The 23,349-nt window shown below is 44.6% G+C and overlaps 1 protein-coding gene across 2 annotated transcripts; it reads left to right on the top strand.

Annotated features, from left to right (window-relative positions):
• The first annotated feature begins 2,896 nt into the window (after nucleotides 1–2,896).
• LOC142827367 (uncharacterized) lies at nucleotides 2,897–20,634 on the top strand. Of its 2 annotated transcripts, none has more exons than XM_075922545.2 (5): nucleotides 2,897–3,014; nucleotides 3,324–3,918; nucleotides 10,896–11,434; nucleotides 12,885–12,951; nucleotides 16,593–20,634. In XM_075922545.2, the coding sequence occupies exons 2-5, from the start codon at nucleotides 3,324–3,326 to the stop codon at nucleotides 18,113–18,115; spliced, it is 2,724 nt and encodes a 907-aa protein (XP_075778660.2). In that variant the 5' UTR covers nucleotides 2,897–3,014; the 3' UTR covers nucleotides 18,116–20,634. The 2 variants fall into 2 exon arrangements, with proteins under 2 accessions (XP_075778660.2, XP_089632870.1); XM_089776744.1 differs by lacking the exon at nucleotides 2,897–3,014 and adding an exon at nucleotides 3,021–3,200.
• Nucleotides 20,635–23,349: the final 2,715 nt, after the last annotated feature.

Genomic DNA, 23,349 nt, shown 5'->3' with positions numbered 1-23,349 from the left:
GCACTAGCCCCTCCACCCAAGTGATCCTCCAGAGGCCGCCTGGGGCTAACATTGGGACCATCCCATCCAGAGGATGGCTGAGGCAGCTGCCACAGAGCCCCCTAAAGTATGTCTATCCCCACTTGGAAGAAAGGAGGAACCCAGATACTAAGACCACATGTTCTTTGTCAGCCAGGTCACCATAATCTGGGGGTTTGGATGGACATGCTATAACTTCTCTACTCTCCAGTGCAATGCCACTGCTCCTCAGATGCCAAGATTTACATAGGGCTTAAATTCTCATATCCTTTTTCCCGGAGACTCAGTCCTGCCTCACCTTCCCTGTCCTGGTTAGGCCTTCATCCCCTGGAGTGCATTGGGGCTCACCCAGAGGGTTGGAAAATATTTACCAGAGCTCTGCTCCATGCAGCCCTGGCTAAATTTAAGCCCTTGATGTACATAGTACCTAGCGTATGTATCAGGGTAAACAGTATATTAGAGACGCAAAGTAGGTGAGGTGGTAATATGGTATTAATATGGCTACAGCAATACTGCAAATACAGGACACACGGCAATACAGTGAGAGCTTTTTCTACCATTTTAAATGAAGCAAACATTTCTTAACCATTAAGTATCTGTTCTGCCCTGTTTATTATTATTCTATAAATATTCTGTGCAATTTCACTGGACTTGGAAGAAGTGATTGGTTTATTTTTAGTATTATATAGCTTCGGACAACAGATCCTGCTAAGTAGGTGCATCAGGAGTCATGTTTGTCAGACTCAAACACATGGCATGTTTATTAAACTTTAAACCACTCATCTCAGTTTAAACCTGCTCAGAGTCCTGGAAAGAATAGTCAAGGGCAGATTAGACAAACATCTGTCAGGGATGGTCTAGATAATACTTAGTCCTGCCAAGAGTGCAGGGAACTGGACTAGATAACCTCTTGAGATCTCTTCCAGTTCTACGAGCCTATTGGTCATTCTCAGAGGCTTAACACAAACACTAATGCTGCTCTGTTAATATCACACAATCTCATTTGCACAGTAACTCCTAGGAACATGATACTTATCTTTCAAAAGATCACAGTGCAACCTATAAAACTACATTGTACAGATAAAAATTAGGGGTTGAATTTTGCACTAATTAATATTAGCATAAATCTTGAGTAACTCCATTAATTTCAGTGGAGCTGCTCTGGATTAGCATTGGTGTGACCCAAGAGCAGAATTTGCCCTCATCATGAATGTGCAGTGGTGTGCAAGTGGAATTATTCTGAGAACCTGCAAACTCCCTGCAACTCCCTTACAAACCATCATCAAAGGTCACTGGAGTGATTCTGAGCACTTAGAATTCAGTTTTCACATGAATACTGTCTATTGGAAGTAGGTGTTAAAGGCTGCAAGATCATCCCTGTACTTCATAGGACCACAGTCCTTATGCTACCAGATACACAGCCATTCCATTACACCTTATTTTGTTGTCTTTTTTTAAAATCCAGAGTAAACATGACCTGGAAAATGTTGTTGATGACAAAGGAAATTTATATTGAATCACATGAAATACTTGTGTTCAAGGTTTAAAAAAGCAGAATGAAGAAGAGCATTAACAAAGGAAAGGGCATATTAGAAACAATGTGTATTTTGCAGGACAAAATAGACATATACACATATCTTGCAAACATTCGTAGAAGGAAATCCTGGCCTAAATGAATGAATGGGAGTTTTGCGGTTGATTTCAATTCAGGGCGGGTGACAGACTTCACTGGTGCCATCTTCAAACTTGCTGAGGGTGCAATCCATCCATTCAGGTATAGTCAGTTTGTGCAATATTTAGTTTTCTAGAATAATATTTCTTATTATGATTACAGCCTTTTGTTCTAGAACAGGCCTTTTAATAGGCTGCTGACCATTGCTATCCAGTTGCCTTCCCTGGGTTAATGTTAAACTTGATCCCATTTTCACAGAAGTCACTGGAGTTGAATTAGGCCCATAGTGCATGTATGGCATTGTTCGATGGTTTTCCTTAAGAAGACAAAGCAATAGATCAGTCAGAGTGAGTACAGATTTGAAATTTGGAACATAAACTTTCAAACATGTCCCCCAAAATGGAAAAAATGCTTGACCCTGGTCCGCTTTCTTTTCTTCTATTTAATTTTGAAGACATTATACCTCTGTCAATATAAAAGTGTTGTGCCTGGAGTCGGGGAGGAAGAAGTCTGAAGACTACGAGTTAATATATAATTGTTTTTTCTGCATACACTTATGATTGTATCCAATATAGAGCCTCACTGTACCTTTATAGTGGCCAACTCCAATAACTAAAAAAGTGCAACTGACAATTAAGTGGCCACACTCTTGGAAAGAAAATGTGCTCTTTTTCCTTCTATGACACATGGAAGAGATAAGATCTGGGAGTTATTCACATCATAGAGCAATTGAAAGGTACACTGCTTCTCACACCTTCTTAAATGCTTTGCTGGGATGGGGAGGGGAAGGTAGAGTTTTTTAAGCTAGAGAGTAACAGGCTTTAACTCCAGCAATATCACTGCTTTAAAGTGATAACCGCTCCTCCCCTCCTCTCCAGTTACTAATAGCTAAAGGTCGCCTTTAATCTTGAAGAAAGTCAAATGTCACTCCTGTGCTAGCTCCTGAGGTCAAAATCACAGTCTTTGCTTTTGCTTTGTCTTATTATGGGAAGCATGGATATCGCGGGGGTTTATTCCTGTTGTCTTCATGGGATCTCCGCGTGCAAGTCCGCGCGGGATAAAACCAAAGCTTTACTCGGTGCAATCTTTACGAGGTGTCTTTCCCCCTCGCGCGGGGGGCGGAGGAGTCGCCGGAGCGACAGGGAGGCGCTTAGGTGGGATGCTAATGAAGCCTGAGGAATGTTCTGCATTAACATTCTTCCAGGCTCAGAGGAGGTCAGGCCCCACCGCCAGGGAAGGAAACTCCCTCCGCTCCTCGCCTGGCCCCTGCCACCAGCCGCAGAGAGCGGGGCCTTCTCAAGTGCAGCTCCGCGCCTTGGCTCGGGTAAAGCAGCCGCTGGCTGCTCGCGGCGGCCCGTCCAACCCACCGCGCCCCACCTCGGAGAGAGTTTGCTGGGGTTTGACACAGGCGGCTGGACATATGGGGGTGGAGGGCAGCTCCGTGCAGCCGGGGGCGGAGAGCAGAGATCGGGCAGGGAGCAAATGTGACTCTGCCTAGCTAGCAGCGAGGGTGCGTTTTATACTTGGCTCTGCCAGGGGCGCGCGCCTGCTACAAGGCAAACACTGCTGGCCGGGGCGCCGAGTGGGGTGCAGGGGCTGCTCCCCCCCTCTGACCCGTCTCTGTCTCTTGCAGATGCGGCTGGAGATGCTGCGGTGGGCTGGCTGCTGCTGCTGGCTGGGCGTTTGCCTTTCGCTGCTGGGGGGAGGCGGCGGCAGCAGAGCTGACGGCTGCCAGGGCGCCCTGTGTGGCGGCGGCGGTAGAGACCCGTCCAGACATCCGTGCCTGGGGCTCCGCTGCTCGGGCAGAGCCGGCCGCCTGTCCCGCTCCTTCCTTCACACCGCCACGCCCCTTCGCGGTATGCAGGCGCCGAGCGCCCAGAACCCTGCGCCTCTCCCCGCCTCCGCCCCCAGGAGCACGGGCGCGCTCAGCCCGGAGCTCCCTGCCCCGGCCACGAGGGGCGCTGCGGAGACGTGCCGGGTAGGAGACTGCGCTGCCCCGGCTCCCAACAGCACCAGCCGGGACTGCAAGGGCATTGAATGCAAGCTGCCCCCGCGGCTCCGCCACAAGTCCCGGCCGGGCAGCAGGGCTCAGTGCGCCCAGTCTGGGGAGGCCTGCCCGGAGCCCACCCTGCTCAGAGAGGCAGAGCGAGCCGCGCAGTCCCTTGCTGAAGACTTGGCCTACCCGGCCTCGGAGCTGGGCGTGCAGCTCACCTGCGACCTCAAACCAGGTGGGTGCTGGCTTTGGCGTGTGGTAGGTGTGAGCTGGGAGAACCAGCCCCAGGGCGTAGGGACTGCACAGGCCCCTGCTGAGGGGTGGCACCAGCGGCCTGTGGGCAGAGTGTTTAGTCCCCTGGACTTGGCAGGGCTACGAGCCCAAGTGCCGACTTGGAACACCCAGTGTTTGGCAGGTCCCCTAGCTCTCAGCTAGCAAAGGAGCAAGCTGAGTATTTTAACTCCCCTTCAGGATTTCTGGCCCCTGGGATTGGAGGAACCAGATTAAAGACACTTTCGGCTTGAATTCCAGAAGTGCTGGATGCCCGCAACTCCACCTGGAGTCAGTAGGGAGCTGAAGAGCCTCCACATCTCTGGAAATTAGACCCGAGGGCTGTGTCTACACTGGGCCACTTATTCCGGAAAATCAGCTGCTTTTCCGGAATAAGCTGCGAGCTGTCTACACTGGCCCTTGAATTTCCGGAAAAGCAACCATGCTCTACTGTACAAAATCAGCCGCTATTCTGGAAAAACTATTCTGCTCCCGCTGGGGCATAAGTCCTTATTCCGGAACACTGTTCCGGAAACGGGCCAGTGTAGACAGCCCAGTAGTCTTTTCCGGAAAAAAGCCCCGATCGCGAAAATGGCGGGGCTCTTTTCCGGAAAAGCGCGTCTACATTGGCCACAGATGCTTTTCCGGAAAAAGGGCTTTTCCAGAAAAGCAGCCTGCCAATGTAGACGCTCCTTTTCTGGAAAAACTTAAAACGGAATCCTATTCCGTTTTAAGCATTTCCGGAAATTCATGCCAGTGTAGATGTAGCCAAGGTGCGTGGAGCTGGGTGCCAAGTCTGTAGCCATTTTTGAAAATGTCCCCCTAGTCTTTGAAAAAGGGGAAGGTAACTGTGTCTCCTCTTCCACTCTCCACATTCAAATGAGGTAAGCAGAAAAGGAAGCTGGACACAATTATTTCTTACCAGGTTTGAAAGTTTTCTACATAGCTTCACGAGCTGGTATTTCTGATCTGTGACATTTACAGTAAGGCCAAAGAAGGGCTGAGTGGTGTGGAAATACATCTTCATCCAGAAGGAATGACTTAGTTATTAGACACAATTAGTGTGGCCTATCAGAATCCTACAGACACTGATAAACTGACTAAGAATAAGTGATAACTCATTTATGGAGCGGAAGGATTCTACTCCACTTTAAAACTGTATTATTGAAAGTACCACCAGGGAAAGTCAGCCACTTCTAAGGTGGAATTTGTCAAATTTTTAATGGTACACAACATCTTGGTATGGAGGTGAAGTATGTTATATCCAATTGAAATTGCCTTTTTCTGCTTTGACTTTACCCTTTGATTTAAAATCTCTCCCAGATCTCTCGGTTTATCACTCTCATGCAGTAAAAAGTATTGTGCGTTTTAAATGGCCACAGAGTAGTAAGGACTTTTGTTAATGTCTCATCTGAAAGATATAAAAATAGAGTAGAATGGTTCATTTTTATTACACGTTCCACGTTCTTTGTCAAGATTGATGGAAAGTAGGGATTTTGTGTCGCCAAACTCCTGGAGAAAAATCAAAGGGCTCAGACTATTTAGGATAGTACATTTTTGAAGATACCATCTGAATAATTTCTGGGCATTTTTTTTATTGGGCATATGATGATTAAAAGCTTTCTTGATTGGTGGGAACCCCCTTATTAGTTGGCATAGAGCTAAGGCACAAATTGTAATAATATCTTGGCACCCACTGTTTAATTTGATTGGAAAAAAAGGATATTTCAGCCTACCTCTTGGCTCTATGTAAAGATGCAACAGCTTGAGAATCCTATTGGCAAACAAGATCAATTTGTTTAATTTTTGTTTGTTTTAAATACAAGCATTCTGTTGCCCTAACACGGTTGTTCACTGGTAGGAACACACACAAAGTGTAGTGAAGGGGTAGAGTTTAGGTCTTTTGGTAACTACATCTGGTGGGAAGAGAAGGTGGGATCATTCATTACATACATGCATCCCGCAGTAGCACTGCTTTTTTCTGGACAGGGCCGGCCCACAACATTTTGTCACCTGAGGAGAGGAGCTCAAATGACGCCCCCATGTCTGCTCGCTTGGGCCAAAACTTTGAAAGATCTCAATTCTCTGGGCCCTACTGGCGCCCCTCCCCCCCACAGTCTGGCACCTGAGGCAGCCACCTCAGTTCGCCTCATGGTAAGGTTAGCCCTGTCTCTGGATTGTAGCAACCACTGCTGTCGTGAGAAGGAATGGCACAAAGGGTCAAAATCGTGTTTCCCAGGAGAAAGACATAGGGCTTTATTCTCCACTCACATTGAAGTAAAATCTAGAGAAACTTTACTCAGGCAAGGTGACTTGTACTGATGCAAAACCATTGTAAGAGGAAAATGTGTCATGGAGGATTCTCAGGATCCAGTTATACCATCAAAGTGAACAGACACTAGAGCTGGTTGGGGATTTTTCAGCAAAATATTCCCGTTCATTGAAACTGGAACTATTGGCAGGAATGTTTCCACTTTAATGAAATATTGTCCAGGATGGAATCACACCCAGGCAGACACCTTCCTACCTCAGAGTAATAAGGTACTCATCTAGGATGTGGGATACCCGGGTTCACATTTCTGGTCTTTCTGATTCAGAGCAGGGACTAGAACGTGGTTTCCCATGGCCTCAGTGGATATCCTAACCCTCAGGTGATAGTCTCGCTCTGGTCCAATGAATATATAGTTATTTATACAAAGTGGTACAGGAGAGACTGAGAGCTCCATTCCAGAGTAGCCAGTAACTTTGTAGTTAAGGCACTCATGGGGATGTCACAGATCCAGATTCAAGTCCCTGTTCTGAATGAGTGGATCTGGGACTTGAACCAGATTCAAGTCCCTCTGCCTGACTCCAGGAGGGAGTTTGTGGTGCTGAATCCTGAGTGAAGCAGGGATTAACCCCCATCTCTTTTCTCAGCTTTTTGTTACCTTCTTAGTGTCAATGGTTCCCATATCAGCTTGTTGGCTTCTGTAAATTCCAGTCTTAGGCACCTGTCTCTCCATATGCATTGTACAGGAAATTTGCCTACCTAACTCTGGGCTGTGGATTCACCTTAGCATCATGCTGCCTAAAAGGTATGACAATGCTAGCCATTGTAGCACCTAAGTCCCTTTGGGTATGTCTACACTACAATGTTAGTTCGAACTAACGGACGTTAGTTCGAACTAACATTCATAGCCGCTACACTAGCGCTCCACTAGTTCGAATTTGAATCGAAGTAGCGGAGCGCTTAGTTCGAACTAGGAAAACCTCATTTTACGAGGATTAAGCCTAGTTCGAACTTACTAGTTCGAATTAAGGGGTGTGTAGCCCCTTAATTCGAACTAGTGGGAGGCTAGCCCTCCCCAGCTTTCCCTGGTGGCCACTCTGGCCAACACCAGGGAAACTCTATGCCCCCCTCCCGGCCCCGGACCCCTTAAAGGGGCACGGGCTGGCTACGGTGCCCATGCCAGGTGCAAGCCTGCCAGCATCCAGCCAGCAGACCCTGCACCTGGCACGGCACAGAGCCACCCACCCGATGTCCCCCAGCCCACCCCCTCTTCCCGGGACCAGGCTGGCGGCTCCCGGGAGCTTGCCCTGGACCGCAAGAGGCAGGCACCTTCCTGGGCTAGTGCGGACATCGTGGACCTTGTCCACGATCTCCGCACTAGGCACAGGAAAGTGGCCGGCTAGGGCAGAAGAGCTGCCAGCCTGGCCACCCAGGAGCAGGTGTGCATGAAAATCAAGGGGGTCCACTGAGACCCCCGACCCTGGGCCCTGAGCTTACAATGGCCGTACTGGGTCAGATCAAAGGTCCATCTAGCCCAGTAGCCTGTCTGCCGACAGCGGCCAACCCTAGGGACCCTGGAGGGGATGGACTGAAGACAGTGACCAAGCCATTTGTCTCGTGCCATCCATCTCCAGCCTTCCACAAACTTTGGGCAGGGACACCACTCCTACCCCCTGGCTAAGACTACTCCATGGACCCAACCTCCATGACTTGATCTCACTTCCCTTTAAACTCTGTTCTAGTTCCAGCCTTCACAGCCTCCTGCAGCAAGGAGTTCCGCAGGTTTACTATTTGCTTTCTGAAGAAGAACAACTTTCTATTACTAGTTTGAAGCCTGCTACCCATTCCTTTCCTTTGGTGTCCTCTAGTCCTTCTTTAGGGGAACTCATGAAGAACTTTTCTGAATGCACCCTCTCCACCCAACTCCTGCTTTTAGAGTCCTCTATCCTGTCCCCCCGTCTCCTCTTGTTTAAGTTGAAAAGTCCCAGTCTCTTTAGCCTCTCTTCATATGGGACCTGTTCCCAACCCCTGATCATGTTAGTTGCCCTCCCCTCTCCCAGCCTTTCTCTTCCCCTCTCCCACCTCCTTTTCCCAATCTCCCCCAGTTTTGTTCAATAAAGACAGAGTCAATGTCGGAAGAAACGTTATCTTTATTTTGTACATCAATAAGAAGGGGGGCTAGGGAAGGGTAAGTGGAAGGAGGTGAGGGAGGAATGGGGTACGAGCCCCCGATGGGGAGGACTGGGCTGGCTCTGCGGGCTTCTGGGGGTGGAAGCTCTCCTGCAGCCCCCCAATTACCCCCTCTCCCCAGATGGCAGCCTGCGGCAAGTGCAGCCGGGCTGATGGCCGAGTGGTGTGATGTGCCCAGTGTGGGTACTCCGGGCACTCCAAGCCAGGACTGCTTTGCAAGCGGGGCACCCCTTAGAACTGTCTGTCCGGGGTGGGGGTCGGGACCCTTTAAGTGCAGCCCTCGGCTAGCCTGAGACAGCATCTCCACGCTCTAAGTCCTCCTCTGATGCCCTGCCGGCACTGCTTCCGGCCATCCTTAAGCCCTGTTCAGGGTCCACTCAATGTGGACTTGCTAGTTCGAATTAGCAAAACGCTAATTCGAACTAGTTGTTAGTTCTAGACGCGTTAGTTCGAATTAGCTTAGTTCGAATTAACTAATTCGAACTAAGTTCGAATTAACGTTGTAGTGTAGACGTACCCTTTGTGTCAGTGGTAGGGATGTTAAATTGGTATAAACAACTAATCAAGTAGTCAATGAAATTTCCATTGACTACTTGATTAGTTGATAAGGAGGGAAACTGCAGAGTTGCAGCGGGTGGACTGGGAGTGAGCCGTGAATTAGCTGTTCCGGCACGCTCCTGCGTCACCCCCAGTCTCCGACTGTGCCTCTGCTTTTTAAATGTATTAAGAAGCGCAGTGTCTGGGACCAGGCACGAGTCTGGCGGTTCTTAATACAATTAAAAAGCAGAGGTACAGCGTCTGGGCCTGGGGGGAATCAGCTTGCGCCCAGTCCTAGCTATGCCTCTGCCTCTCCTGCCCCCCCCGATGGTTCTGGGGGGAACTGGTTTTTAAGCCAGATTCCCCCAGCACTGGCTCCTGCTCCCTCCTCTGCTGCCTTTCTTTGACAGAGGCAGCGGGGGTGGGGAGCCACTACTCAACTATCCAATAAGCATATGCTTTAGGGTAGTTGACTAGTTGCTTACATCCCTAGTTTGGAGCCCTAACGGACTAGAGACAAAATGTTTTTGGTATTGGCTCCTGGGCTATAGAACTCCTTTCCTTTGGCAGTTCATCAGGATCTGACGACCTTGACTATTAAGTGACATCTTTTTGACGAAGCATTTATTTGGATTATGAATCATCTCCAGGGAGGTCGGTTTGGTAGGAGTGTTACGAGGAGTGGGCGAGGTGATTCTCTGGGCTACTATGGGCAGTTTAAGATTTTTTTAATATACTTTGGTCCTCCAGAATCTGGATTTATTAACCTCTTGAGCATACTGGAAACACCCTGGGCATTAGTGAAGGCAGTTGGCTAAGGCATGAAGGAATATAAATTTGTGAGGATTATTGTGAAGGGTAGATTTTATATGTGTTATACAAGGAGAGAGTAAAAAGATGGTCCCTGCCCCATAGAGTTTACAGTCTAAGTATAAGATGAGACAGACAGCAGCAGACAGAAGAATGCAAAGAAACGACGAGACAATGCTGGTCAGCATGATAGGCTGTAATTTCAGCATGCTAGCTGCCTAAAGATTTTTGTGTGCATGTATAGATTCACACATTTAAAGCAAGTTGAGATTTGGCAGAATGCTTAAAAATGAAAATAAAATTATTGCTATATTGATGGAGATAAAGGAATACAATACATTTAAATACAAGAAAATCCTAGTAACCATAAATAATGTCCGACCACTGCCTCTTCCAGTGTTCTATATGTACACAATTCCCTGCTGTACTCTCTCTCCATGTACAATAGCACTCTGTATGGTTGATGATAAAGTCCTTCCTGACTCTGTGGTGGTGAACTTACGTCCTGAAATATGAGGCTTGATTTCCCACTACTTTAACCCTGTGCATGACTATAAATGTTGTTCATGAAACAACCAGCCTCATTTCATTGAAATAAAGCAGTGGATATATTGATTAATATAGGAGTTGGTCCTGCACTCATGGTTTGCATTCAGTGGGATTGCTTGCATAAAGTTATTTGTGTGTAAGTTTATTTGGGTCCCCTAGTTTTTAAGTATGGGAAACAAAATATTGATCAGTTTTGTATTTTTGATAAATACATAAAACATAGTAGATTATTAAAATGCTACTATTAAAGCCAGAAGAATGCTTGGATTATTGCATTTGAAACTCTTACTTTGTATTGTTAATATAAATGTTTCAGCTTCAGAGGGAAGTTTTAAAAAGTCAATTATCATATGAAGATATATCTAAAGAGGTTTTAATGTTAGCTTCTGTACTCAAGTTTCCATATTAATACATTTATAGCAAGTTATTTCTTACATTTTAGATCTTCAAAGTAGGGCTGAAATGTAATGAAATCATGTTTAATTAAAAGATGATCTGATGGAATTTTGGATTTCCTTGAGGAGGTAATATAATAAGTTGGAAAACTACTTTTTGTCAGGAAAAGTAATAAGCCATTTGTGTTTTAGGAGAAAATGAAGTTCCATCTGAAGATGCACTAATATTACAACTGCAGCTTGCAAAAGGCCAAGATAAATTTGTTGAAATATTAAAAAGCCAACAGACAGTAATTGTGGATTTGCAACAAAAACTTTCTGAACAACAGAGTGCACTGGTTAACCAGCAACGAGAAATTCTTGAACAGCAAAGAAAAATGTATGAGCAAATGGATCTGATAAAAGTCCAGTATGGCATGCTTTTCAACACAATGAAGCAAATGTCATTTCAGAGTTTACATGAGGATATTCAACATTATTTTGAAGCTCTGCTTCAAGGACTTCAGAATCAGGTCAGAAATCATCTCCAGAAGTCATACGCTGTGCATAAAGTAGAAGTTGATGCACAAGTGATTGATGTTGGTGAGTCTTTGCTGGACTGTGGCCTTTGTAAAAGTGATGAATTTTGCAATTTCCAAAAGACACCATCACAATGTGAAAAATGCACCTTGTGCCCTGCTGGCTTCTTCCAAATGTCTGAATGTTCTGCAAACACTGATCGGATTTGCCAGGTGAAATATTATTCTGTGTATTTTATTAAGTTGATCAAGCACTTTTGTCAGGCATGCAGAGATTGGGGCTATTCAAAAAGAGGAAAGAGAGAGAGAGAGAGATCTTATTCTGAGTGTAAGTGTTCTATGCCATGCCAAGTATAGAATTTTTAGGTTCACCAGTATTAACTGTAAGATATATGCTTTAAGAAATATATTTAGCAGCAATTCATTGTCTCTAATACCAAAAGCATACTAGGTGTTTTAGGGGCATATAGGAAAACCAGGCCCTTGTCCCAGAGAGTTTAAAACTTAAATAACTGTTGTAGAAATATAGGAGAACAGTGATAAAATTGCTTGATTTTTTTGGTTAGTTTCACAATTTATGCATTTTTTCCCCAATAACTTAGTGTTTGGTTGTGGTTTATAGGACTTTTTAGGGAAGTGCATTTTAAGGAGGGACATGGAGAAGAGGGTGAAAACAGTAGGTCATAGAGATGGTTCCAGCCATATGATCAGGCATGGTAAGTCTCAGAGGTGAGAACTAAAGAGAAATGTAGGTTGTATTGTTAGACATGCAGCTTGTGCAGAACTTAAGTGGGTGAGGAGTTCAATGAAAGAAGACCAGGTCAGAGAGGTAAGTAAGAGGCAGGTTATAAATGGCTTGGAAGGCATGGATAGTGTTTAAGGCTAATGGGGCTGGCACAGAACTGAAGGGAGGAAACTGAGAAGATGCTGGACACTCAGTACAAGGTAAGAGTAAATGACTTTAGTGGCAGTATTCTGGGCATGTTGAAAGGGGGATATGATGGATGTTTGGATGGCCAGGAGAATGAGGGTGTCCTAGTCAAGACAAGATCATTAGAGCTCAGACCATGGTTTTGGTGAAGGCTGGCAGGAGGAGGGATGGAATGGATGAGTTCTGGAGAAATGGCGTGATTCAGTGAGAACATCAGTAAGGAAAAATGACAGTTTGTGGACCCAAAGGATGGAAAGATGTTGGAAATTCAGACCGATTAAGATTGAGGAAAAGCTTGCTGGAGCAGTGTGTCAGAAGTTGGAAGTTGAGGACTCAGAGAACCCAGAGGGAATGTGAGACAGAGCAGGAAATTGGGGGAGAAAAGGATATGGTAGCGAGAGAGAATTTGGAAGATACAAGGTCAGAGAGAGATGTTTTGTGTAAAGACCAGCTCAGCAGAATGATTGTGGAAGCCAACTGATTAATGTTAATACTGTTACATAAAAATGACTCTCACACTTCAGCATCCTTAGTTTATTTTACAAAATTATTAAAACTAGTACAGTTATTTGGCTGTCAGTTTGCAAAACTGATACGGTAAAACTGGATGCTTTATATAATTGAACTAAAATGTTTTCACTTGGAATTCCAGCTAAGTAGTTTCCTGTTTTAAAGTTTCCATATTAGCCATTTCATTAAAAGCAAATTGAATATAATTCTTGTGATTTGTAGGACAGAGACGAATGCATTGAATCTCCAAACATTTGTGGTGAGAGAGTAAAATGCCTGAATACTCCAGGTAAGTTCCTGCCTTACTGTGACTAATGAATATAAGCACATCTTCAGTGGCAGAAGAACAAGAAGGCAATGAAGAGCAAAGTTCTGATGTGCTTAGGATCCTTGTGTTAATTAAAAGGCACCTGGCACAGATAGGTAGGCAGTAAGAATGAAAATTATTCTTAGGAGACCAATGAACTGCTTCTCATGTAATACTCTTCACACCCTCAGGTGCTCCACTTACTTCTGTTTGCCTTTTAAATTACCATACTGCTTTGATGTCTTGGGCTGATCTCCTTTGGCTGCTGTAAATTAGAAGTAATGCTATTGAAATCAGTGGCATTACCTCTGGTGGCAAACTGGTGTAGAAGAATAAGTCATTTATCTCTTTCAGTCACTGACCTTGTTAATCTTAGTATATTTTGTAGCTCCCACCTCTGCAGTATCTGCCATACCTTGTAGCAATAGTATTGTCCAATAATATTGAGAAGCAAGGCCCAATTTTCACCTCCAGTTTCTTAGGATGGTATTTTCAGAAGCCACAAAGTGACTCAGGACCACAAGCTTTATTAAACTTCTCCACTCCAGCTTTGCCCAACACATTTACCTTAAGTTGTCCCTTCCCAATCGTGGCAGTCAACTTCATACTTGTGGGTCTAACAGACACAATGGACACACTAAATCAGTGAGGATGGTTCTTCTTTGCCTGCCAATTATGCAAGCAAGAATAGAAAGGAACTACATAGCCTGCACACACTGTTTCACTGGTTATGAGCTCTGCTATAGGACTGTCTGTCCAGGAAATGAGAGGGGTCCATCAGGTTAAAATTTGTACTTTCTCTAGCACACCCATTGCTTTCCCATCCAAACTCCATAGCAATGGGGGTGAAAGCAAGGGGATGTTGCAATTTAATAATGAGTCATATAGAGGTGAAGAGGGTGACCCTGCATCACTGGCAGTAATTTGGGTCAACATTCTCCATCCTTTCCATTTCAGCAATGAGGGGGAGAGAATCCCTTCTCCCAATAACCTAATTGTTATAGAAGTTTCAGGGGGTAGCCGAGTTAATCTGTACAGGAAAAAACAACAAATGGTCTGGTAGCACTTTTTAGACTAACAAAACATGTAGATGGTATCATGAGCTTTTGTGAGCACAGCACACCTCTTCAGATGACCAGAGTTATCTGAAGAATGACTGGTCATCTGAAGAAGTGGGCTGTGCCCATGAAAGCTCATGATACCATCTACATGTTTTGTTAGTCTATAAAGTGCTACCAGACCATTTGTTGTTAACTGTTACAATCCTTAAGGGAAACTTGCTATTTCCAGAACATGTTGGTTGAAGACTGTCCCTTGGTTCACACAAGCCCAGTGTACTTATCCATAGAGACATTGAAATCAGATGTCTGCTATGGGAAGGAAAAGAGGATGGGAATTAGAACTGATACATGAGATCAGGAGTTGGACATGGAGGCTTCATGCAATTGAGACAAAGGTGGTTCTAACTTTAACAAATTTGTCAACTGCACAGGTCTAATGTGACAGGGGGAAAAGAGCCAGTCAGGACAGAACTCCATGAAACGAGGAGCTGCCTCTTCTTCATGGCTTTGATCCACCTGCTGAGTAGCTCTGGTAGAGTTTGGGTTGTAAAATGGCTGCTGCTGTTGACTGGGAATGTGCTTTCTGCAGTGAGCCCTAATCAGTCTGTGTTATGCATCTATATACCTAGAGGGCTGCTTACATGGCCTAGAGCGATGCAGAGATTTTCTATGACCTAGGTGCTAACTTATTGGGTAATCTAGGGTTAGGGCACTGATAGAAAAAACAACAACAAATCAATGAGTGCTTAGCAATAGGAATAGGAGAGGTGGAACTGCGTGAGGAAAAGTGGGGTTGGGGCTTGGGAGAAAGGGTGAGGAGCGGAGCATGAGGTGGAGTAGGGATCAGGTCGGGGTGGAGCAGGAGGTAGAGCACCCACAATTATCTGTTTAACAATTACCCTGACAGCTGTTTTCTGTGAACTTTAGTAATAATTTCAAGATATATTCATAATTTAATACCCATTCTGTATGTACATAATACAAGAATATTAATGATTAGTGAATTATTAATTTTCAGCTGATACCCGGCAAGATATTTTTTATATAAAGATTATTCTAGTACTATGTAGGATGTACATTCAGGGTGCTTAGATTCACAGCTTTATAAATGTTTCAGAAACCATGACTTTTAAGTTTTTGGTTACCCCTCTCTTCCAAAAAGGCTGTAGATAGCATATTAGCAATTAGTCTTCTTGGTGTAAATATTCATGTGTGGTTCCTCCATTTAGTGTGCTCAAGCCCCACAATGCCAGCTGAGTCAATCACTAGCAGCTGTGTGCTCAGTGCATCTAAAATTCAGGCCAGAGGTCAGCATCCAAAGTTAGAGGCTAATTTTAAATTACAGATGTTAGATGTTGTGCATAAAATCTTAGCGGTTATGTGACTATTCAGTAGTCCCTGGGGGAGGGTGCAGCAGCGAGTGCGCTCTTGGCCCCACTCCCAGGCAGCCCCTTGCTACACCGTGCTGCTATCTCTGTATCGGGCGGCAGCTCAGGGTGGCAGGAGGAGCCAGCTCCCGGTGCAGACGTCTGGACTAGCTCCTAGCGGGGAGCTCAGACCCTCCGCAGACAGGGGCTGCTGTTGCGGAGCAGCTTCTGTCTGTGGCAGGCCCAGGCTTGCTGCAGACAGGTTGCTCTGTGAAATGCAGAGGAGCAGCCTCTCTGCGCAGGAAGCTAGGGGCCCCTCCTCCATCCCGGGACAGAGGCTGCTTTGCGGAAGCTTCCCCTACCTTGCCTGCCCATGCGCCGCTGCCTCTAATAGAGGCAGTAGCCCGGGGCTGGGGTGAGATCCACAGAGCCGGTGCTGGGGGCAACCTGCTCTTAATGGGAGATGCTTACTGGGTAACAGTTAACTGGTACCCAAGAGCAGCCCCCAGAGGACTGCTCCACTTCTGTTGGACCCCCCCATGTGGGGCTGCTGGCTCCCAGTCCGTGTGGGCCAGGAGCTGTCAGTCCCAGTGAGAAGGGCCAGCAGGAGCAGCCCTAGCAGCCCCCGTGGAGGGGGCCAGGAGCAGCCAGGTTAGAGTAGCCTCGGGCTGAAGCAGCCCCTGCCTGCAGCGGGGGCTGCTCTAGCCCTCCCACCCCTCTTTTAATTTGTTAAACGCAGTGTTAATACTACATTTAACCAAATAAACGAGTTTTTACATCCCTACTCTGCACCAGTTAAAAGTCTCTGCAGCTACTTGTACCAGCCAATCCCACAAGCCTCTGCCAAAAGGGAATGAGAGGTATATGTGGGAAAGGGGTATGGTGGAGCAGAGCCCCACTATGTCTCATCCTCTACTGGTGTGCTACACAAGAACAGCCCCAGCATGTACTGGGGGCTGGGATCTATGTAGCTCCCTTTTCCCACTCTGGATGCAGCTTGAATGGAGTGAGCTGTCAAGGCCATAATGCTTGAGCCAGGCTTGGAATCAGGGGTGCTGTGATAATATTGAATAGCTTATTTTGCTTTGTTGGTGCCAAATGGCTTTTAAATAGCTACAGAGCTGTTAGGTTCTTGCATCATGTGATCTCTTAGAAAGTGTGCCTGTCACTAAAACTTCCTACTTCTCACAAACAGGTGGCTTCCGATGCCTTGGAATTGGTGAAAAAGATGCAGCCTTGGGACTGTGTGGAAAGGAATATTTCTTTAATAAAGAAATGCAGGAATGCCAGGCTTGCTTAGAGTGTGAAGATGGAATGGTAACTTTCTCTTGCTCAGCAGTCACTGACACTGTTTGTTCAGCAGCCAGTGAGAACAAGCTTTCTGAATCATGGGCTGCAAACATTATTTTACCCTTAGCAAAGTCTGGCACTTCTCAGGTCTACCCTGGTTTAAACTTGAAGATAAAGGAAAAGCTTCGCTGTGAAGCTATATCTGTTGAAGATAACAGCCTGGTGTTCAGGCAACATGGTTTGCTGTGGACTGACTTCAATTTTGCTGTGAAGCACAACTGCAGAAACTTTCTCCAGCTGTCCTTGAAATTAAATAACACCGAGGAGGAAAGCTGCGAACTGAGCGGTGTTCGTATTGAACAACCAGAAGGAAAATATTTTCAGAGCACCAGTTTAAGTAGTGCAGCAGAAGTGGAACCAAGCCAAACTCTCTCTCTGTTTCTGAAGAGTCCAAATCAATTCTGCAACCAAAGTAAAGACTTAAATATTTATGATCTTAATACTCCACTCAGTTTGTTTTGGTTGTCCCATGATACCGGTGCAGTAGCAATGAATGCACAGATGTCAACTGCTATGCACTATCAAACTAATTATCGACCTTCTTTTAAAGTAGCTTCTGTTTCTGACCCTTACATGATAAGTTTATCTCACGATGGCAGAGCTATAAAGTTCACTGAAACAGGAGTAATAAAATTTGTTTTTCACCAAGCACTGTATTCCATGGGCCATACGTGTGTTCGTGAAGGCTTTTACTTGGTTTCTTATATCAATAGGAATGGCACTAATAGAGAATTAATGAACGTATATAAATCCGGCGTAAATTACAGAGACACATCCATATCTGCTTCCGGGGCCACAAAAATCAACAGTGGGGATCTGCTTAGCTTTGAGATCCTTTCTCCAGCTCAATGTAATGTTCGATATTTTGGGGACAGCTCTGGAATTAGTATGTTTAGCCTCATCTGGATCCCATCTGCAGTTTCTGCTGCCATCTCAGCCACAGTGTCTGTTACAGGACTGCCTACAGGAGCTGTTAGAAACAAATTACTGGATTTCACTCAGGTCTCAGCCAGTGAAAAACAGATACAGCTTGTTTCTTCTGGACAGCTTGCCCAGAAGTACTTCAGATTTACTGCGAGAGGAGTTGCCAGCATTGCTTTTAATTTAAAGCTGATACACTCATGTAATATACTAAAAATTACTCTAAATCATTTGATTAGTGATCAGATGCAACCCACAACAGCTGGCCAGCAAATTGGAGGTCAGATGCCTGAGGGAAGTATGTGGACCAGTGTGTCCCTCCGCTCTTCTTTCGAAGTGCATAATGGGACATTGGTATCCATTTCTCTTGACTGTGTGCGTGGAAGAATCAATCAGATCGCTCTTGAAGATGGCACCAGCATAACTATCTTATGGATTTCATCTTAGATACTTTCCAGTGAAGTAAACATGAATGGACAGTCTGCAAAGATTGTTGAATTTTGCCATGATACTACAGTGGTTCAGTACTCTACATTGTGTGAGTGTGTGTAGAACATTGCATTACAATATTCTTACCACTAAGAACATTTTAAAAATAATCTTTAGTTGGATTATAATAATCTAAACAAAAATAATGTTAGCAGAGCAATCCCTAGGGAAATGCAGAAACATCTTGGATCATAGAGTTGTGGTTTCAAGTCAGGTGCTACTTCTTACAAAGCATTCTCTTGAACTGAGATTTTGCAAGATCTATAAAAATATGAGGAAAGGTAAACAGAATAAAATTATATTAAAAAAGTACTGAAATTGGCAACAGCCAAGATACTCAGATAATCTAGGCATGCTTTCATATGCCATTATCCCTAACTACAACAGGGTAATGCCAGGGCTACATGCGCTTTCCTTAAGTATGACAAATTGTCATTATGTCAGGCTCTGACATAAATGGTGTTGCACCTATGTAGGCAGGGAGAAAGTGTGCTTCAGACTCAAGACACAAGAGTAATTGCACAGCATTCATGCTTTGAATGTGAAAAAGTAGGTTGGTCAACAAGCAGAATATAATTTTCATCCCACAACCCTCCAAAAAGAAAGGGAAATGGCCATTTCTTTATAATTGGGGGAAAAAATGGTCTTAAGGGTTTTTTTGGGATGGGTAGGGAAGGGATTTTAGAGCTTTTTTTGACTCCAAAAAATGTGTGTGGAGGGAATGAAAAAGTGAAAGGAAATACGGAGAATTTAAAAACAATCTTTTAAACTCCTCCTCTCCCCAGATCAAAAACAAATCTCTGAAGAAACAAAATGAAACTTTTTGTAATAAATGTTTGTTCTACCATGTTTTGTTGAGAGAATTATTTTTTAAAAAATTTGGGTTAAAAACATTTAAATCAAAAACTGATCTTTTTGGTGAAAATATTCAGTCCGCTCTAATAAGAAAGTGTTATTAATAGCATTGTTTGCTTTTTTCCCCCAAACCTGCCATCAAACTTATTTCCTTCTGTTATTCTTTCCTACTATATCAAGGTTCTTTCGTTTTCTCTACTCTGTTTCTACTCAGTGCAGACACTGCTTTTGCTTCTTACCTCTTTCTCATTACCTTTGTTAGGACCAAATTCTGGTTCATGTGGGAGAAGTGGTACAGCACTTTCCATCTCCAGCATCCCATGGGGAGGGAGGAGGTCATAGATAATCCACAGGTAACGTGGGGGACTGAGTCAGATGCATGCAAATCGAAAAGAGGGGGCAGAAGGAGGAGGGAAAAAAAGCTAAACTCAAATATTTGGTTAATTTCTCTTGCTCAAACCCATACACTCTCACTTTCATACCTACGCCTATGCTCTACAAACCCTGTTCTCTTAGAAGTCTTGGAAACAAATTTCTGAATTTTTCTTAAATTGTTAATGAATCAGTTCTACTTGAAATGTTGTCCCATTGGAATAGTCTTCTCAAACTTTAAACCTTGTATGTTCTGATTCAACAAAGCATGTAGCAGATACACACATTTAAGCATCAGTTTAAGTTCTGCAGATTTTAATATTACTACTCACATGCTTAAAATTAAGCACACGGTTAAGTGCTTTAGTGAAAAGAGCATTACTTTTGATAAATGAGTGAGTTAACTACTTTGGACAAAGGAACCTTTGATTTTATTTCAGAGGGGTAGCTGTGTTACTCTGTAACTTTAAAAACAATGAATAGTCCTTCGCACCTTAGAAACTAATCAAGTTATATAAAATCATGAGCTTTCATGGGTAAACCTCATTTCATCAGATGAATTGGTGTGTGTTGCATGCCATCGCTAATTTCTAAGTGTCTTCCTAACTGGTCAGTGACTTGTGGTTTTTTTTTTTAGTTCACTAGCCATTCTGAACTAAATTAAAGTAAATTTCAAAACAAAAAGTGATTTAAAAAAAAAACATTTCAAAACCAAAACACTTTATTTTTGAAAACTTTTAAATTTTTTCCTGACCCAAACAGGCTGGTGAAATTTACATGAATTTGCTAATTTTTTTTGCCAAATCTGCATTTTTCACCAAAAAAAGAAAAGTTTGTCAAAAAAACGTTGCCCAGTTCTGTTGGAAGTGGGGAGGGGGGGGAGGGGAGGGGGCAGAGGCAGAGGACAACAGAAGGAGAACGTGTTTACAGCAATTTGTTATGATTTGGTTTCACTTGCTCACTTCATAGTATTAAACCCACTCAGACCTTGTTAAGGATTCCCTAGAATATATAGGAACTTTAATCACTTCAAAGCAAATGTGACCTATTGGGTGAGAGAGCTTGGTAATCACATCTGAATCACCCTTGGTGGTAAAGTAAAAAAGAGACTTCTGAAAATATTAATAGATTCAAAGCAGGTGTTTTCAGAGTGCTGCAGATTTTTTGTATCAAACCAAATATAAGCCCTTCTGTTCTAGTTGGAAGACAAAAAAAGTAGATTTATGATCACGATAAAGTATTTTGTTTGATCAGAGTGAAGTACATTTTCTGGTATTACTAGTAAAGGAAAATAAAGGAAATTTGCCTCAGACCAAGCTAATAAAGGCACCTTAAGCAATGTGTCTCATTTTCATGCTTGAAAGAGCCCTGTATGTCAAGGACAGTTTCTCATGTACTCGTCTAGATTTACTAAAACCATTGCTTCATATTACTGGCACATCAGTGATTTTATACATATGCAATTAATGAGAAAAATAAGGAACTGTCATACATTAAATGGACAATCTGTAGGAACCCACTGGACACTGTAAACTTAATATATGTTTTCTACTTTGCAGTGTATTGTACTTCTGCAAAGCTATTTGTAAACTTCCACATTTGTAATCATAGATTTCTTTTTCCCAACACACTTTTTAGTTTTTGGCTTTTTGAGTAAAGTTTTCTAAGGTTGTGATAATGCTATATGGTGGTTCTGGAGGCCACACTGCACAGAAGAAGTGCTTACATTTATTTCTTGGCAAACCTGGCCAGTGATGCTGAAAGCCTTACAAATTAGACTACTATACATGAGAGTTGGTGTCCTTGCTGACCATAAGAAAAAGTAAGCTTCTGCATGTCTGCTTCTTGGACTGTCCAGCCACATTAATGAGAGAGTGCAGGGAAAGTGGAAGACGCTACTCAGTGGAATATCTGATGTTTCTAGCTACAGATGCTGAATTAAGATGGGTATTTGCCATCTTCACCGGCGTCAGCTATATTTCAATTAAGGTTCTCTGTCCTATATCATATGCAGAAGTAACTGAGCGTGTGCTTTACAGAGATGGGCAGTCTTCTTGTTGGCTTAGAAGTGTAAGGCTCATCACAACTAGGGATGATAAAACAGTGAACTGGTCAACTGTTTTAACCCATGTGTAAGGGGACTGTTAGCCCCTTATTAATACTCTGTGGGAGTTTTTGGTTTGCCAGCTCCATGCTTTCAAATAGGCCAGTATCAAAAGGGGAAGGGTCCATGAGAAATCAGGGACCTGAGACTGACAGACCCCAGTGACAATGGAAAGCAGCCAACACTCCAGCTCAGCCTGATTGACAGGTTGGACAGGCCAGTGAGGAAAGCAAGAGGCCAGGTCCCGTCCTCCCTGTGAGCTGGGATTGTTCTGGGTCTCTCTGAGCAAGGAGAGAGCTGAGAGACAGCTAAGAGCAGTGCAAGCTGTGTGGAGAAGAAGTCCTGCAGCAACAGAGCCAGGCACAGACAGCCCAAGGAGTGCAAGCTGTGCTGAGGGGCAGTTTTGCAGCAACAGAGCCAGGCACACACAGCCCAAGGAGTACAGACCCCGAGTTGAGCAGCAGACTGGCAGTGCTCAGAGAAGCCAAAAGGGACAGAGAAGCAATGCAAGGAGCTGGAGACTGGCAAAGCAGCACAGCCTACAGCTGGGTGTGGTGAGCAGCTGGGACCAGCAAAGTGCGGGGAGAGGCTCTGGGCAGGGAGATATCATCAGCCAAGAGGTCCAGCAGGCTAGACTGGGAGAGGGGTCTGGCCACTTAGAGCTTGAGGCTTGTGGCTGTGTGCCAGAGCAAGTGTGTCCAGCCTGCAGCCCCCCTGCAGCACATCCAGGGCCTCTAAGGGGCCTATAAGGAAGAGACAGTGAACTGTCCTTACACTCTGCAGACTGCTGTTTTGATGTCCCCGTGCTACAGAGCAGGGCTGTGTGTTCTCATTTACCCATTCTAATTTTTTTCTTATTCTTTTCTCTTTAAACAGTTGATGTTTAATAAACTGTATTTGCTTAGAACCTTATGAAATGATCACTGGGCGAAGAAAGCATGCAGGGTAAAGAGAGCACCTCGGAGTGGGGACACCCTAACTCCTGCCCCTAGTGACTACAAGGTAGGGGATTAAGCCCCAGGAAACCTGGGCCCAGCCTTGTTGGGGTTTCGAGGACTCTCCTACTCAGGAGAGTGGAGGGGGAGCCCTCAGGATCAGGGAAGCCATGGGGTAAAGGAAGTTGGAGCGGGGACTCAGATCCATTCGCTGGTCCATTTCACTGGGGTGGTATAGAAGCCAGGAAAGTTCCCCACAATAGCGGGACCATTCCCCCGCTTACACGTCCTGCCACAGCTGTGGCTGTGGGTCCTACTGCTGATCCAACTGCAGCCATAGGGTTGCCAGGTGTCCGGTATTGTTCCGGACATTCTGATATTTTTGCCGCCTATCTGGTATAAAAAAAAAATCAGAAAATACCGGACACCTAAAATGTCCGGTATTTTCTGGGTTTTTTCCCCTGCCAGGAGGCTAAAATACAGGACACCTGGCAACCCTACACACACTAAGCAACTGAGCCTGGCCCCCACCTCAAACCTCCCCGCTGGGCCCCCCCTTGGATCATCTGCCAGCCCCCCTCCCCAGATACCCCACACCCTCGCGCTTACCTGGTTCTACAGGAGCTTGTCTTGTGGCTGGAATAGAAAAACAAAATGGCCGGCGGCAAAAATACCTTCTTAAAGGGGCCATGCTGATTTTTTAATTTTTGTTTCCTTAATAACTGCTGTTCCCTTTTATTCTGAACAACTTTGGTCTCCCTCTTTTTTTTCTCAACAGAATTTTTTCCCTAGTGTTTTTTTTTGAGGGGCTGTGTGTGTCAGTATTTTTGGTTAGACCATCTGGCAACCCTAGCCATAACGGCCTTGACATAATATACTTAGACTTTTATAAGGCATTTAACTTGCTTTTACTGATATTGAGAATT

Source organism: Pelodiscus sinensis, chromosome 2 (genome assembly GCF_052426305.1).
Source record: "Pelodiscus sinensis isolate ZL-2025 chromosome 2, ASM5242630v1, whole genome shotgun sequence".
In the NCBI taxonomy this organism is placed as follows: domain Eukaryota; kingdom Metazoa; phylum Chordata; order Testudines; family Trionychidae; genus Pelodiscus; species Pelodiscus sinensis.
The sequence above is the reverse complement of the archived record's forward strand: the minus strand, read 5'-3'. Positions and strand labels throughout refer to the sequence as shown.